The sequence below is a fragment of the Neophocaena asiaeorientalis genome, unplaced genomic scaffold (assembly GCF_003031525.2).
Source record: "Neophocaena asiaeorientalis asiaeorientalis breed wild unplaced genomic scaffold, Neophocaena_asiaeorientalis_V1.1 scaffold225, whole genome shotgun sequence".
In the NCBI taxonomy this organism is placed as follows: Eukaryota; Metazoa; Chordata; class Mammalia; order Artiodactyla; family Phocoenidae; genus Neophocaena; species Neophocaena asiaeorientalis.
Window position 1 is genome coordinate 2,016,828 of NW_020172364.1, and position 16,374 is coordinate 2,033,201.

General features: G+C 36.1%; 1 protein-coding gene across 3 annotated transcripts in view; it reads left to right on the top strand.

The window, feature by feature from the left end:
* The window catches only part of ATP11B (ATPase phospholipid transporting 11B (putative)), a 119,891-nt gene that overhangs the window by 10,815 nt on the left and 92,702 nt on the right, over positions 1–16,374 (top strand). For all 3 annotated transcript variants that reach the window (XM_024768807.1, XM_024768817.1, XM_024768825.1), the window contains exon 2: positions 13,121–13,237. In XM_024768807.1, the coding sequence (XP_024624575.1) occupies positions 13,121–13,237 (117 nt within the window). The remainder of the gene's footprint in view (positions 1–13,120; positions 13,238–16,374) is intronic.

The window sequence follows — 16,374 nt, forward strand, 5'->3', positions numbered from 1 at the left end:
AGTTGTGGCTTGCGGGCTCTAGAGCGCAGGCTCAGTAGTTGTGGTGCACGGGCTCAGCTGCTCTTGGACCAGGGCTCGAACCCATGTCCCCTGCATTGGCGGGCAGATTCTCAACCACTGAGCCACCAGGGAAGTTCCTAGTTGTCCATTTTTATTAATAACTTTTATTACATCTGTAATGAAATTATGCCATACTTTATTTTTTATATTTGAAAATTATGTTATTTAACTATTCAGAAGAATGTACTTGATAATTTTCTATAGAAAAAAAGCGAGTCATCTAATGACTTACTGCTATTTCAGTCAAAATTTTACTCATTTTACTTGATATTTGTTTCACTTTTTGTGCTTATTAAAAGGCCTTTTTTTTTTTTTTAATGAAGTTTTATTCAGGCCCTTCTCATTTTGGTATTTCCACAGTACCGAGCGTATTACCTAGCACGCCAGTGCTCACAGTATTTGTAATTATTTTTGAAATCATACAAATCATAAATTATAGGGTAATTTAACAATAGGGTAATTTAACAAATGAAATAGTAAGTGGCTTGATATTTCATAATGGTCTAATATTTTTACTTAAATTGGTGCAGTGCCTAGCATAGTATCAAGCACATTCTCCTCAGTAAATACTTGTGTTACATATTGGTCTTTTAAGATTTTGCTTTCAAGAGTCTTTTGCAATGAGTGCAATTGATAGATAAAGCTTGAGTAGTATATAAGTCAGTTCAAGTCTTAATCACATTTTACCTAGGGAATTGTTTCTTCACTACTGCATTTCATGAGCTACAAAACGAATATAGATATCCTTCCTTACCTCACTTCTCCACTATGCTCTTTAATATATTAGTTCAGAAAACTAACAAAGATGTGAGGATGGGCTTGATTTTTTTTTTTTTTTTACTACTGAAAGGCAGGGAAGTAGTTCTTAACCTTGTCTTTTCCTATTGAAAGTTTCTTTTAATTTCTTTTATTATTTATTTTCGGCTGTGTTGGGTCTTTGTTGCTTCACACAGGCTTTCTCTAGTTGCGGCGAGCGGGGGACACTCTTCGTTGAGGTGCGCAGGCTTCTCATTGAGGTGGCCTCTCGTTGCAGAGCACAGGCTCTAGGAGCATGGACTTCAGCAGTTGTCGTTCACAGGCTCAGTCTTTCTGGCTCGCAGGCTCTAGAGCTCAGGCTCAGTAGTTGTGGTGCACGGGCTTAGCTGCTCTGCTGCATGTGGTATCTTCCCGGACCAGGGCTGGAACCCCTGTCCCCTGCATTGGCAGGCAGACTCTCAATCACTGCGCCTCCAGGGAAGTCCCTCCTATTGAAATTTAAATACTGTGGAAGAACTGGCCTCTAACTTAGATGTGCAGACCTTCAGACTTTGTGTGTCCAACTCCTATGCAACATTAAAGGGAATTGATGCAGTGCTTACCTGTGAGTGTTGATCATCCTTTTTTCCATCGTATATTTGCAGAATTTAAAAAAAAGAAAGAAACTTAGGAATTTATTATGAGACAGGAAAAGTCAAAATTCTTAAATAATCAGAGATGCTTTTATCAATCTTTATGTAGTCTCTTAGACCATGAGTTCCCTAATAAATGATGTTTCCTGTAGATGGAGATAAAGTTTTCAGTGGTCTATGGCAAAATGGGAAAAGCAAGGTCAGTGTAACACACACGTCTGTGTGTGTGTGTGTGTGTGTGTGTCTTTGTCTTTGCTTAAACTTATATATGTCCTTGTTTTTGAGGACTGTCATTTTAACTTTTTTTAAAAAATAGTTTTAGATTTTCAGAAAGTTTGCAAAAATAATAGAGAATTCCTATACATTCTTCTCACCCACTTTCTCTTATTGTTAACATATTACTGTGCTACATTTGTTACACTAATAAACCAATATTAATACGTTATTATTAAACCCTGTACTTTATTTCATATTTGTATATATTGCAAAATGATCACCACAGTAAGTCTTGTTAATATCCATCACCACCCAGTGTTACAGAATTTGTTTCCCTGTGATGAGAACTTTTTAAGATCTACACTCTTAGCAATTTTCACATATACAATACAGTATTATTAACTATAATTACCAGGCTGTACATTATATCCTATAACTTATTTCTTTTATAACTAGAAGTTTGTACCTTTTGACTCCCTTCACCCAGTTCACCCACTCCCCAACCCCACCTCTGGCAACCACCAGTCTGTTCTCCATTATTTCTGTATCTACGAACTTGGAGTTTTTTTTAGATTCCACATATAAGTGAGATCATACAGTATTTGTCTTTTCTCTTTCTGACTTATTTCACTTAGCATAACGCCCTCAAAGCCCATCCATGATGCAGCAGATGGCAAGATTTCATTCTTTTTGATGGATGAATAATATTTTATTATATATATATATATATATATATATATATACACACACACCACATTTTCTTTATCCACTCATTTGTTGATAGACATTCAGTTTTTTCCCATACCTTGGCTATTGTAAATAATGCCACAGTGAACATGGAGTGCATATATCTTTCAGATTAGTGTTTTTCATTTTCTTCAGATAAATACCCAGAAGTGGAATTGCTGGATCATATGGTAGTTCTATTTTTAATTTTTTGAGGAACCTCTGTACCGTTTTCCATAGTGGTTGTACCAGTTTACATCCTCACCAACACTTGTTATTTCTTGTCTTTTTGATAATAGCCATTCTAATGGGTGTGAGGTAATATCTCATTGTGGTTTTCACTAGTATTCTTTTTCTGGTTCAAAATCTCATCTGGGATGGGGCTTCCCTGGTGGCGCAGTGGTTGAGAGTCCGCCTGCCGAGACAGGGGACGCGGGTTCGTGCCCCGGTCCGGGAAGATCCCACATGCCGCGGAGCCCATGGCCGCTGAGCCTGCGCGTCCGGAGCCTGTGCTCCACAACGGGAGAGGCCACAACAGTGAGAGACCCGTGTATTGCAAAAAAAAAAATCTCATCTGGGATAACACGTTACATTTAGTCTTCATGTGTTCTTAGGCTCCACTGGGCTGTGATAGTTTCTCAGACTTATGAGAAGAACTAAGTCTTAGGTTGTTTTCCTTTCTTTTTTATTAATATTCCTGCTTAGAAGAATTAGAAGTTGGCAAATTTATGTTAGTTTTCCAGTTAAAATTTTTTTTACTGTTCTGTGAAATCCAAAACTCTGTGAACCATTGCCTTTGGTTATCAGAAATCAGTGTGATGACCATTAATAATTAGTGTCTCCAAGTTTCCTAATTATGTTTTTTTTGTTATAAAAGAAATACCTATTAGTAAGTTTTTTAAAAAGTGAATGTGAAGTTTAGAGTTAATTGAATCTTATAGGGAAGAATTGGTGATCTGATTTGTGGCAGCAGTCAGTTTCCATTAGATGTGAGTGTATACAAAAAGCCATAGGAAGATAGGAAGTCTGTAAACACTGAGTAACTGAACTTAGTTACTCAGTTGATGACTGTATCAACTCATCATAAAGGTATTTCTTAAAATTACCAAAATAGAAAATTTAATAGTATATGATTTCAGCTTTCTTCATTTTTCATGTTCAAATTTTTAAATTCCATTTCGAATTAGAGATCCTGTCCATTTCCACAGTTAATGCTTTATACCTTGGCTCTTGATTGTTTTCTCTTCTTTTTCCTTGATCCTTCAGTGATTTTTCCTTCCCATAACTTTTTCTTCCTCTTTACCAGATTCTTCATTTCAAACATAAAAATAGGCTTATGATTTGCTTTTACGAAAAATGTTTCGCTTGATCCAGCTTTTCAGTTGTTAACCGCTATCCCCACTTCCCCACCCTCCTCTCCATCCCCAGTCATTAATCCACTGTAGCCCTTTTAACTGTACTCAAACTGCGTTGGCAGAAGCCACTGATGATTTACGAATTGTTAAATTCAGTTGTCTTTTTTTCAGTTCTTACTTCCTTTGCAGCATATGAAATAATTCCTTTTTGCAACTTCTTCCCAGGTTTCTGCCATACTACTCTTCTTGTTTTTCTTCTGCTCTGATGATCTTTTTTCCTTTTTGCTTATTCCTTTTTTCCCACATGTATCTTAAATAATAGCCCTCGGAATTCCATCTCCTACCCTTATTCTCTTCCTCTGTACTCTCTTAACAGGCAGTCTCATACATATCTTTGACGTTAACCACCATCATTATGCTTGCTGGCTTCCAATCTCAAGTCCAACCCTCTCTCCTAAACTCTACATAAAGTTGCTTAGTAGATATCCATGCTGGGTGTACCATATTCAAACCAGAAAATAATTCTAGTTTGATCTTAAATATGTGAGAGGAAATAGGAAATTAGGTGATATCTAAGTAATAAATTGTAGGGCCTAAAATACTAAGGTTTCATCAGCTCCATGTGGGCAAGGACTAAGTCACGTATTCCTTTTTATCATCAGTGGTCCTTAGTGCATTGAAAAGCACCTAGTTAAGTACTCAGTAAATACTCTTTGATTGGTTGTTAAAGTAAATTTTTTTCATTACGTGCCGGAAAATACCAAAAGACAAGAATTTGCAGATCAGCAGTAGAATTTTAATAGTCATTATACAGGGTAAATGAATTGTTTGCCAAAAGAACTGAAAATATGCGAACATATTCTTTTGTGTTTTTTAAAAAATACATTTTCAGAATTATGTCAGTTTGACCCAGTGTTGCTGAATAATCATTTCCATGCTTAAAATTTATCAAATTTTCATAGCAATAGTTTAGGATTTGCTAAGTTCTTTTTTTTTTTAATCTTATATAGACATGTTTTACTTTCTTCTGAAGCATGTTTCTCAGGTTCCCAGCATATAAAATTAGTAAAACAATTGTGTATCTTCCTTCCACCTTACTTTTTTCTACCTTTTGTTTTAGTTCTTTTCTTAACTAAATAGGATTCACTCATTGTCTCTATTCTCTGACTTCAATATATTTTTATGTTGTTATTGTTTAGAATTTTTCTCCGTAACACTTAAGCCTGTTTAAATATGTACTTGGAAATATTTGTTGTAGTTTCCTAGTTTGAATACTGATATTCTGCTCATGGTATAAGCAGCAGCTTCTAACTTGAGGGGATTCTATTATAAACCCAAGATAGTACTTGTAATATTGGTTAGATTTTGGCCATAAAAGTACATAGTTTTCAATCCTGTTGGGCCCAGTGCCCCCTATTTCTAACAGATATTTCATAAATGTTCTTTCCATTTTTATCTTGAAATAAAATTTAAATATATAACCTGCTACATATATAACTTGATTTTTAACAAAAAATCAACATTATAACCCTAGTTATGGAGGAAACTAGTATGAAGGAAAAATAAATACATTTATATTAAATAATATCTGTTTCAGTATGTAAGTACTCAACCGTAACTACACTAAAGGTAGTGAATAATAAAATGCTGTAATCAGTGTGACTTCATGGCTACTAGTGCAGACTGCTGAAAGTGTAGTGTATTGGTGACTCATATACAAGTGACATTTCCATTGGTGATGCAGTTTTCTGAAACAGTGAACACTCTGGGAAGTTCTGACAAAATGTTATCTTCCTTCATTTTACATGGTAGTTACATTGCTGAAAAATTCACAAATCCATGCAAAGCATTTTGTGTTTGTTTTTAAAGAGGAGGTTCATATTTTTCTAAAGAGATTTTTACAAATGTGAATATCAGGCAGGGCATTTGAAAGTTGTCTGGTTCACAGGACATTTCCTTGTTGTCAGGACTCTGATGTTCATTGAAGAATGTCTAATATCTCTGCCCCACCCATTCACCCACCTACTAAATGCCACTAGACATCCCCACCCCTCAAATCATTGTGAAAATCAGTACCAACCTCATTTCTGAAAATGGTTTCCAGAAGTCTTCCTTCCTTTCCTTAGGCTCATTCCCCAAAAGGAGTTTTAACTTTGAGGCATGTAATCTCTTAGCTCTAATTGAGAACCATTACATATAATTTCTCTCAATGAGAATAGGGAAACACAGTTAAGCAACTGATCAGAAAACATAGGTGAGTAGAAAAGCCTGTAAAGCAAACTATATGGTCATTCAGAAATAGTATTTCAGTGATAGTGTTATTTTGGTTGATTTGCTAAATATTAATGCTTGGTATTCAATTGTAGCTATCTGGTAACAGGAACAGCATACAATTTCATTCAACATAAGAGCAAGAGTGTTACCAATTTTGAGAAACATTTAAAATGTTCATAATTATGGCAGGATGAAAGGTAGGATGTCTAGGTTGTGGAAAGTGAGACTGGTAGTAGGTACAAGATTGTTGGGTTTTGTTATTGCCGCTGCTGCTATTTATTTGGTTCCAGTTTGTTGGTTCAGGCATTCCTGAAAACAAGTTTCCTATATATAAAATTAACAGGACAATTGTGTATCTTCCTTCCACCCTACTTCTTTCTACCTTTTGTGTCAATTTTTGTCTCTTCTTTGTCTTCAATATACTGTTCGCCAGTTTATTATTTTTTAAATTTTTATTTATTTTTAATTGAAGTATAGTTGATTTCAATATACTTTTTAATGTTATTTAGAATTTTGTGGGTGTGTCTTTGTGATTGATATATATTTTAAAATATTACACTTTGAAGATATTTTGTAAGGGATGTGTTTTCTGTGTAAAGGATATTTGTCTCTGGCCTCAGAACTGTAACCCCATTGCTTCTGATATACTGAGGAGGACGTAGGAAGCCATCTTCGTTGCCGTTGTTGTTTATGATTGTGAGTGGAGAGGGAGAAGGCTTAAAAATGTTTGGGAAACCTTAGTAGAAATTCCATTTTACTCTTCTGTCTCCAGTCTGGATACCACAGGTAGAAGAGTTACTAGTTTCATTCCTTATCCAGCCGGTGTTCAACTGGATAGGTAAACCAAAAAAATCAATTTAGGGTTCTTGGTTACAGAAACCTTAAATTCTCCCTTAGTGAAATCTATGATTTTAAATTTGATCTAAACTAAAACTACCTCACACATTTATTTTTATCGTAAATGTCTCTGTGATTTCAAATCACCAGTCTAGCAAATACGAGACATTTACTGTCACAGTTGAATTATGGCCAAATAGGATTCTTGTAATCCAGAAAATCCATGGTAAAGTCCCAAATGGGTGAAATTGACATATTTTTAATTCTAGTAAGATATACTTAAGATAAAATATGCCATTTTAACCATTTCTAAATATACAGTTCAGTGGTATTAAGTACAGTCACACTGTTATGCAGCCACCAATCACCACCATCTGTCTCCTGAACTGTTTGACCTTTCCAGACTGAAACTTTATACCCATTAAACACTAATGCCCTGTTCCTCTCCCCTCCCCAGCCCCCCTTGAATAAATGCCTGGCAAAGTACGAATTTGTCAACTCTTACTCCTTATATAAGAGGAATAAATTTAAAACCTCGTCCTTTTGTCACAGGCTACATTTCACTTAGCATATGTCTTTAGTGTTCATCCATGTTATAGCATGTGTCAAAATCTCCTTCCTTTTTAAGGCTGAATAATATCCCATTGTACACACCACATTTTGTTTATCCATTCATCTGTCAATGGACACTTGGGTTGCTTCCACCTTTTGGCTATTGTGAATAATGCTGCCATGCACATGGGTTTACAAATATCTGTTCAAGTCTCTTCATTTCTTTTGAGTTTATACACAAGTGGAATTGTTGGATCATACAGTTATTCTGTGCTTACTTTTTTGAGGGGTCACCATATTATTTCCACAGGGGCTGCTAGAGGTGTATGTTGGAGTGGGAAATCAAGTTTGGGAGGTAATATAAGAGATGAGCTATAAGATGATCCTATAAGAGATGAACATCCTGTAGTAAAGTATTTGCAGATGATTTAAGATGTTTGGAGTCAAAGATCACTCTAAATTTTGAAGCCTGTAACTGGAAAGCCAGTTCCAACCCACCTCTGCAGTAAGCCAGAGTTCTTGGAAGCCCAGACTGGTCTGATAGATGGCAAACTACCTTAAATCCTAAAATGAAAATTATGTAACATGATACAAAAAGTTAAAATTAAATTGTGTTTCGATCATGGACATTTTAAGTTATTCCCTCTCACCTTGCTTTGGTCTCTTAACAGTGTAAAATTATCTTGTCCTTATAATACCTTCGTATAGATGTATTTTATTCAAAGTCTATATCTAGGAAACAGTAATTCACAATTAAGTTTGTAGATTTGGTAAAATACGTTAAATCATTCTTCCCCAGAAGTACTGTGTACATTGGAACACGTAGCCAACAAAAATCACTTTGTGTCATAGAAAGTGTGTGACTGAAATAAAGCTTCTGTTCATTTATTTTAATAACAGTGCCATTACAGTTTTGAATGCTTCTTTTTATGTTGTTTTTCATGGTTTTTGGTTTGTTTTGTAGCTTTTTTCTTTCTATTATGGAGGAAGTAGATCACACATAGGAATGATTAAATGTACAAATTTAATCACTGAACTCTAAAAATGTTTTCTTAGTTATGTTAAAGAAGTGTGACAATATTTAATTATAGGACTGTAGTTTTAGTTTCTTCTTAGCTCTTATTTGTAATGCTCGTATTTTTCATAAAATCTTTGGGATTTTAAGAATAGTACAGAGGCTGGTATATTTGGTATGAAAATATAAAATGTTATGAGTCATTTCTAAGTACTGCTTTGTGCCAGAGACCAACATCTAAAAATTATAAGCTGTTTTCTGGTTTGGCTTCCCTAGGTTTCATCAGTTTACTGTTACAAAAGGAGTCTTTTTCGAATCAGTCCCATGTGTTTTCAATTCTTTCCTTGAATGCCATCATGGGACTTTTTTCCCACCTTAAATGCTCATCCACTTTTTTTTTTTAATTTATTTTATTTATTTATTTTTGGCTGCATTGGGTCTTCGTTGCTGCGCTTGGGCTTTCTCTAGTTGCAGTGAGCGGGGGGCCAATTCCCCACCATGGCGCGCAGTCCTCTCATTGCAGTGACTTCTCTTGCTGCGGGGCATGAGCTCCAGGCACGCGGGCTTCAGTAATTGTGGCTCGTGGGCTCCAGAGCACACGCACAGCAGCTGTCCTGCATGGGCCTAGTTGCTTCGCAGCATGTGAGATCCTCCCAGACCAGGGCAGAACCCGTGTCCCCCGCATTGGCCGGCAGACTCCCAACCACTGCGCCGCCAGGGAAGCCCTGATCCACTTTTTTTAAAAGTACCTGTGGTTTTTACATATGCTCATAAATCCAGACAGAAAAGAGGTTTTTAACTTCATACTTTTTTAGAGTTAATGAGAGTTGTTATTTTTAAATTTGTGTGCTTCCAAAAGCCTATACAGTTGACCCTTGAACAACATTGGGTTGAACTGTGCAGGTCCCCCTATATGTGGATTTCTCAATAGTAAATACAACAGTACTATAGGGCTGAATCTCAGGATGCAGAGGGCCAACTCTGAAGTTATACTCAGATTTTTGACTGTGTGGAGGGTCGACTTCTCTAACCCTGGAGTTGTTCAAGGGTCAGCTGTACTTTTTAGCAGGCATTAAAATAAAATCAGGGTGGGGACTTCCCTGGTGGTCCAGTGGCTAAGACTCTATGCTCCCAATGCAGGGGGTCCAGGTTTAATCTCAGTCAGATAACTAGATCCTACATGCCGCAGCTAAGAGTTCGCATGCCGCAACTAAAGATCCTTGCGTGCTGCAGCTAAGACCTGGTACAGCCAAATAAATAAATGTTAAAAAATAAAAATAAAACCAGGGTGGCTAGAATAGCATTAATGTATCTCAGTTCCTTTATCCAGGACAAGATGAAACCATAGAAGAAAGGAGCAAGCCATCCAGGGGTTCAGGGTGTGAATGGGTAGTCTGGGCTGAAAGTGTAATACATACCAGAGGTTTCTGAACCCTGATGTGTAGCCGTAGCCTAGTGATTAGGGAGTTCAGATTGTACAGTAGCATAGAATTGCTGATAATGCTTGTTAGAAATAGCATGAAACTATACTTGAACTTCACATTTATGGTATAGTTATACAATTAATTTTGATAAACTCTGTTTGTTTTGATTCCTGTTAAACAAAGTAGAGGTGTTATTGAAGCAACAATTCTCTGTGTCATTTTTAAAATATGGAATATTGAGGTGGGGAACTGATTATAAAAGCAAGACCTTAGATAAGTGGTTCTAACTTTCTTTATGTCATCAAAATCTGAGGAAAACTATTCTGTCATCAGCAAAATGCATGTATGGGAGTTCCCTGGTGGTCTAGTGGTTAGGATTTGGCGCTTTCACTGCTGTGACCCAGGTCCGGTCCCTGGTCAGGGAACTGAGAATCCCACAAGCCGTGTGGCATGGCCAAAATTTAAAAAAAAATTTTTTAATGCACAGATATGCAAATTTGCGTACAATTTCAGAGATTCACAGACCTGCCCTAAGTCACTTTTCTCATTTTTGGACAGTTTTGTTCTTTTTAGTTCATGGCTACTTGAATTTGTGGCAAAGAAGTTGATGCTAATGAACTGAAGTTATAGCTTTAATTTCCATGAGAGACACTTAGCTGTACTTATACCGCAGTCACAAATATAAAATTTAACTATTTTTTGTGTGTAAAAAAATACACACACCCACGTGTATATACATGCCATTGATTATAACATGATTGGATAAGGTCATTTTAATTAATCACTGGAAAAACAACTCAAAATGCTTAAGTGGATGTTATAGCATCTTTGGGAATAAGGAAAAACATACTATCATTATTCTCCTTTTGGTATTGTCATCTTATTTTAAATTATGATTTCTTGGAATATGGCGATGCTGAATTTAAAATTCAATTTAATTTAAAACTGATTTTATTCTTGGAACATTTCAAAATATCTCCTTGAAATAATTGTAGAAATCTCAGGAGTTCCAAAACTTTAGTATGTGGTCACTGGTTCATCCAGGAGAGAGGGATGGAGAATGATGAGCATTTGCTTCCTGTGAAGTGCACGCATTTATGTATATAGTATATTAATTCTAGTAATGAATGAGAGGTTAGAATGTAAACATCAGTATATTTTGGGGGAGGGCAATTGTTTTGTTTCTTTTTGTTTTAGAGATTTATTATTTTATTTATTTTTGGCTGCGTTGGATCTTTCATTGTGACACACAGGCTCTTCGTTGCAGCGCGGGCTTCTCTTTAGTTGTGCCATGCAGAGTTTTTTCTTCTCTGGTTGTGGTGCACAGGCTCCAAGGTATGTGGGCTCTGTAGTTGTGGCACGCGGGTTCCAGCGCGCGTGGGCTCTGTAGTTTGCGGCACACAGGCTCTCTAGTTGAGGCACGCAAGCTCAGTAGTTGTGGCACATGGGCTTAGTTGCCCTGCAACATGAGGGATGTTAGTTCCCTGACCAGGGAGTGAACCCATGTCCCTTGGATTGTAAGGCGGATTCTTTACCTCTGGACTACCAGGGAAGTCCCTGTTTTTTGTTTCTTAACTTTAGATGTACATAGTAATAATCTTGGTGGGATTTAGCAAAAAATAAAATAAAATTTTATATCAGTGGTTCTCAGTCTCAGTTGTCTTGACATCTTCTTAAAGATTTGTATACTCTTTCAAACCCTCAAGTTTACTTTATTTTTCTTTGTCTCAGAAGTTTATATGCATGGGGTATGACTTAGTGTTATGTTAACATGGTTACAGAGTGGATACAGAATAAATATGCTTCATGGAGTCTAATGCTTCCGTTACCTGTGTGTCCCTTTTGTTATTTTATGAACGTTACAGGCAAACTTCTGTGGACCATCTTTGAAAAACACATCCATAGACTACAGCAGTAGCATTCAAACTGTTCATTCATTTATTTATTGAGTTGGAGCATGTTATGATATGCTCGAGTATGTAACAAATCACATAATCCTTCATGGCTTAACATAGTGCTTAAACTCAGTAAATAGTTATTGATGGAATAAATGGTATCTATCTTTTAAATGATTATGATATTCCAGATAGAGCAGTGAGTTCTGACTCTGATTTTGGAACCCGCCCTCTTTCTCCCATGAGTTATGACAGGGCACAGTTGTGAAATGTTTAAGAGAAAATTTATGAGGAAAATAAACGTGTGCCACATTTTATCCTTAAACTGATTTTGAAATCGGATACATAATGGCACATCAACAAAATGTGGTCATCACTTTAAGTAGCATAAACAAATAAAATAAAACTTCATTTTTTAATGGAGTATACAAATATATTTAATTTGCACAGTTCTGTACTAGCTGTTTCTAAGATCACAAAATAAATTGTTTAAAACCATGAATAACAGCAGTTGAAACCCATATATAGCACTTCTAATACTCTGATGTGCTAAACAAAACATCCCTCTAGGTAATATGGGAATTTCCACTATTTGTGTGTGTCTATGCTTAGTGGAAATTTTACAGGGATACTGGTATCTATCAAAGGAGTCTTAAAGATTCACTTGCCACTCTGGAAAAGAGTACAATGCTGTAGGAATAAAGTATCAGTATTCTTGTCACCAGGGCAAACTTTTCCACTAGAGATCATTCCTAAATGTACCTTAATTGAGGGTCTTCTAAATTTGAGGCCAGAATTATAGCATATATCCATATTTTAGGGAGTAGATTGATAATGTAACTAGCGCAAAGAAATGCTTGTATGGAATGAATCTGGGCTATCCAATACATTTTATGTCCTCTGGGAACAAAGCCCTTTGAAACCGAGTTGATCTGCATGTAAAATAAAATGTAAGCCTTTGTCCTTACATATGGTAGGTGCTGACTAGGCCTTAGCTACACAGGACTTCCATTATCACTGGCTAGGAATCTATCCTAAGAGAAAAGCAAGGAACCCCAGGAATGAAAGGGAAGGAAAGAAGCCTTGTCTTCAAGTGCTTCTGTAGGTCTTCTTGTGGTAGCATTTCTGACAGAGTATGGACTATTTTTCATTACCAGAGGTTATTACCTAGTTAGTTTATATCTGAAGAAAATGTACCTGTTTACTTTGAAAGAAAAAAATATATGGCTTAACTCTTCTGATAATTAAATAGATTGAGCCTATATGCAGTTCAAGGCCAGTAATACTATGTGTAATATGGTCAGTTAAATAGAACCAGCAGTAAAGAATCATAACAACTAACCTTGTTGTCCATTATTTTTCTTTTGCTTGGCCTTAGGGTTTTGACCCACCACATCAAAGTGACACAAGAACTATTTACATAGCCAACAGGTTTCCTCAGTATGGCCTTTACACACCTCAGAAATTTATAGATAACCGGATCATTTCATCTAAGGTAAGAATTAACACTTTTATTACTAAAACTGTGGGTTATGTACTGTTATGTTTTAAAAGGTGATTTGTTTGTATTTATAGCCTTAAAAATTCAAGGAAATGGTGGTTGGTAGATTTATCTTAACAAAAATTGTGAACTGTAAAATAAAAAGTTTCTGGTTGCTAATATCAGGTGGCCAGTATGCCCAAAATTACCCTTAGTTGCAATTAAAACTAAGGCGCTAATATTTATACCATGTGCCAGACACTGTATTAGGTACTTCTCATATTATTTAATTCTTAAAACAACTTTAAGATAGCTTTAACAAAGTGTTGTTATACTCATTTTATATCAGTTTTTTCAATTGAAGTGCAGGGAAGTAATTTACCCAGGGATGAGATCGGAGTTTGAACTCAGTTCTGTGTGACTTTAAAGCCTGACTTCCTCCAGTTTTATCATTCTTCTATAAACATTTTATAGTACCAAGGAACCACTTCACTTTTACATATTTTTCCTTGGTTCATTTTTTCCTATGGCATTTTTAAGATGTCTTAGCATTATTCTATAATCTTCAATTTCAAAATAGACTATCTGATAGACTCTTCTCTCATGATGGAAATGTTTTCCATGCTGTCTAATATGATAGCCATTAGCCACATAGGGCTGTTTAGGCCTTGAAATGTGGTAATGTAACTGAGGAACTTAACTTTTAATTTACTTTTAATTTTTTTTTAATTGTCAGTAGCCACATGTGACTAGTGGCTACCTTATTGGACAGTGCAGTTATAGAGGATGTGAGTCAGAAACTGAGGGTAAGGTTCTCTCTGAGCATAGCTATTGCTTAATAGACCACCTTAAGAAGCATCTTTGTATTGCTCCTTCCCGCTCTTCCAGGGCGACTAATATTTTCTCTCTAATCCTGATCTCATTTTTCTTGAAGATGTTGTTTTAGGCCAATGGTTCCTTTTCCCTCTTCCTTTTTTCCAGGCTTTACATTATTTACATATGCAACACACGCATTACTGACATCTCATTTTGGACAGTGGTTCTAAAGCAGAGGGCAGGAAGGGGAAGTATCAGAATCTAGGGTAATAGAGGAGCTTTAGATTAATGATACAGTTCTTAGTAAGTGATGCAAGAAATAAAAGTCCTTCTTGAAAAAAATTTTTTAAATACTGGGTATAATTTATATACAATAAAATTCACTAATTTTAAGTGTATAATTTGATAAGTTTTGACAAATGTGTAACATGTGACGGCTGTCATCAAGATACAGAATATATTTGTCACTCCAGAAAGTTAGTAACCAGTCCCCCTCCTCCTCACCTTTAGCACTAGCAGCTGATCTGCTTTCTTTAACTAGTTTTGTCTTTTCCAGAATGTCATATAAATACAATCATACAGTAGGAGTCTTTTGTGTCTGACTTCTTTTCACTTAACACAGTACTCTTGAGATTCATCCTTGTTGTTGCAAGTATCAGTTTCATTAGTTCATTTCCTTTTTAGTGCATAGTTTAACTGTCAGCCTAGGTTTGGATAGTTTATGTCCTGAATTTGGGTAATTTTCCTTGCATGGTTTCGCGATCAGTATTTTCCCATCAATTTCCAGCCACTTTTCTAGCCCTGAACTCTAGATCTCTGTGATATTTTGTTGATAAGGGGGTAGTTTTCCCCCACTGTTTGGCTGCTATAGCTGTGAGAGTTGGATATTATCTCCAGACTAAGAAGCCATGGTTTATCATTCATATTCCTTCCATTTGTAATTTTTTTGAAATTAAACTCTCTTCCAGTTTCTGTCTATATTTTGGACATGTTCCAGAATTTTAAATAGTTTGTTTTAATCTAGTTTTCATAATTCTTATCTGCTAGGAGTTCACAGTCTGCCAATACTGGAAGCTGAGTGTCCTGGAGAACTTCTGAGATTAACTATCTTTATGACTTTTCATATGCAGCAGTATGAAGTTTAATGTTTTTGACCACAGTTTCAAAAATGTAGATATTTAAATAAACATTGCCCTTTTTTCACACACTTGGAGACTTTCTCATTATTCCCTTATTACTTCCTTATTATTCCACTACCACTTTTTTAAACTTCCAAACCAGATTACCTGCTATTCCATGAATTCATGTTGAACTTCCCTACCACTGTGCCTTTGCTATGATTATTTATTGATAACTGCAGTTTTTAAAAAGTAGATTATATGTTTTTGCAGAGAATGTATATTTCATGTTTTTGACCACAATTTCAAGAATGTAGATATTTATATAGACAGTGTCTTTTTTTTTCCTGACCACAAATGAGGCTGGCTTCTCACTGTTCCCTTTTTACTACCTTTCTACTCCCCTATTATTTCCCTAAACTCCTTTCAGACTGTATATCTTCTATACCACAAAGCCACGATCAACTTCCCTCCTCGCTGCCTTTGTTCATTCTGTCTTTCCTTCCTGAAATGTTTGCCCCCTATCTTTGTTCCTCTTATAGTGTGTCTTACACATTGTAGATGCATGATATGTCTTTAATTTAATTTGCTATAGTAACTTCCTTATCTTAAATTTAAATTTCCTTGCAATATACCCTGAGAAAACCATAATTCAAAAAGAGTCTTGTACCACAGTGTTCATTGCAGCTCTGTTTACACTAGCCAGGACATGGAAGCAACCTAAGTGTCCACTGACAGATGAATGGGTAAAGAAGATGTGGCACATATATACAGTGGAATATTACTCAGCCATAAAAGGAAATGAAATTGAGTTATTTGTAGTGAGATGGATGGACCTGGAGTCTGTCATACAGAGTGAAGTAAGTCAGAAAGAGAAAAACAAATACCGTATGCTAACACATATATACGGAATCTTAAAAAAAAAAAAGTGGTTCTGAAGAACCTAGGGACAGGACAGGAATAAAGACGCAGACGTAGAGAATGGACTTGTGGACATGGGGAGGGGGAAGGGTAAGCTGGGACGAAGTGAGAGAGTGGCATGGACATATATACTCTACCAAATGTAAAGTAGATAGCTAATGGGAAGGAGCCGCATAGCACATGGAGATCAGCTCTATGCTTTGAGTCCATCTAGAGGGGTGGGATAGGGAGGCTGGGAGGGAGACACAAGAGGGAAGGGATATGGGGATACATGTATATGTATAGCTGATTCGCTTT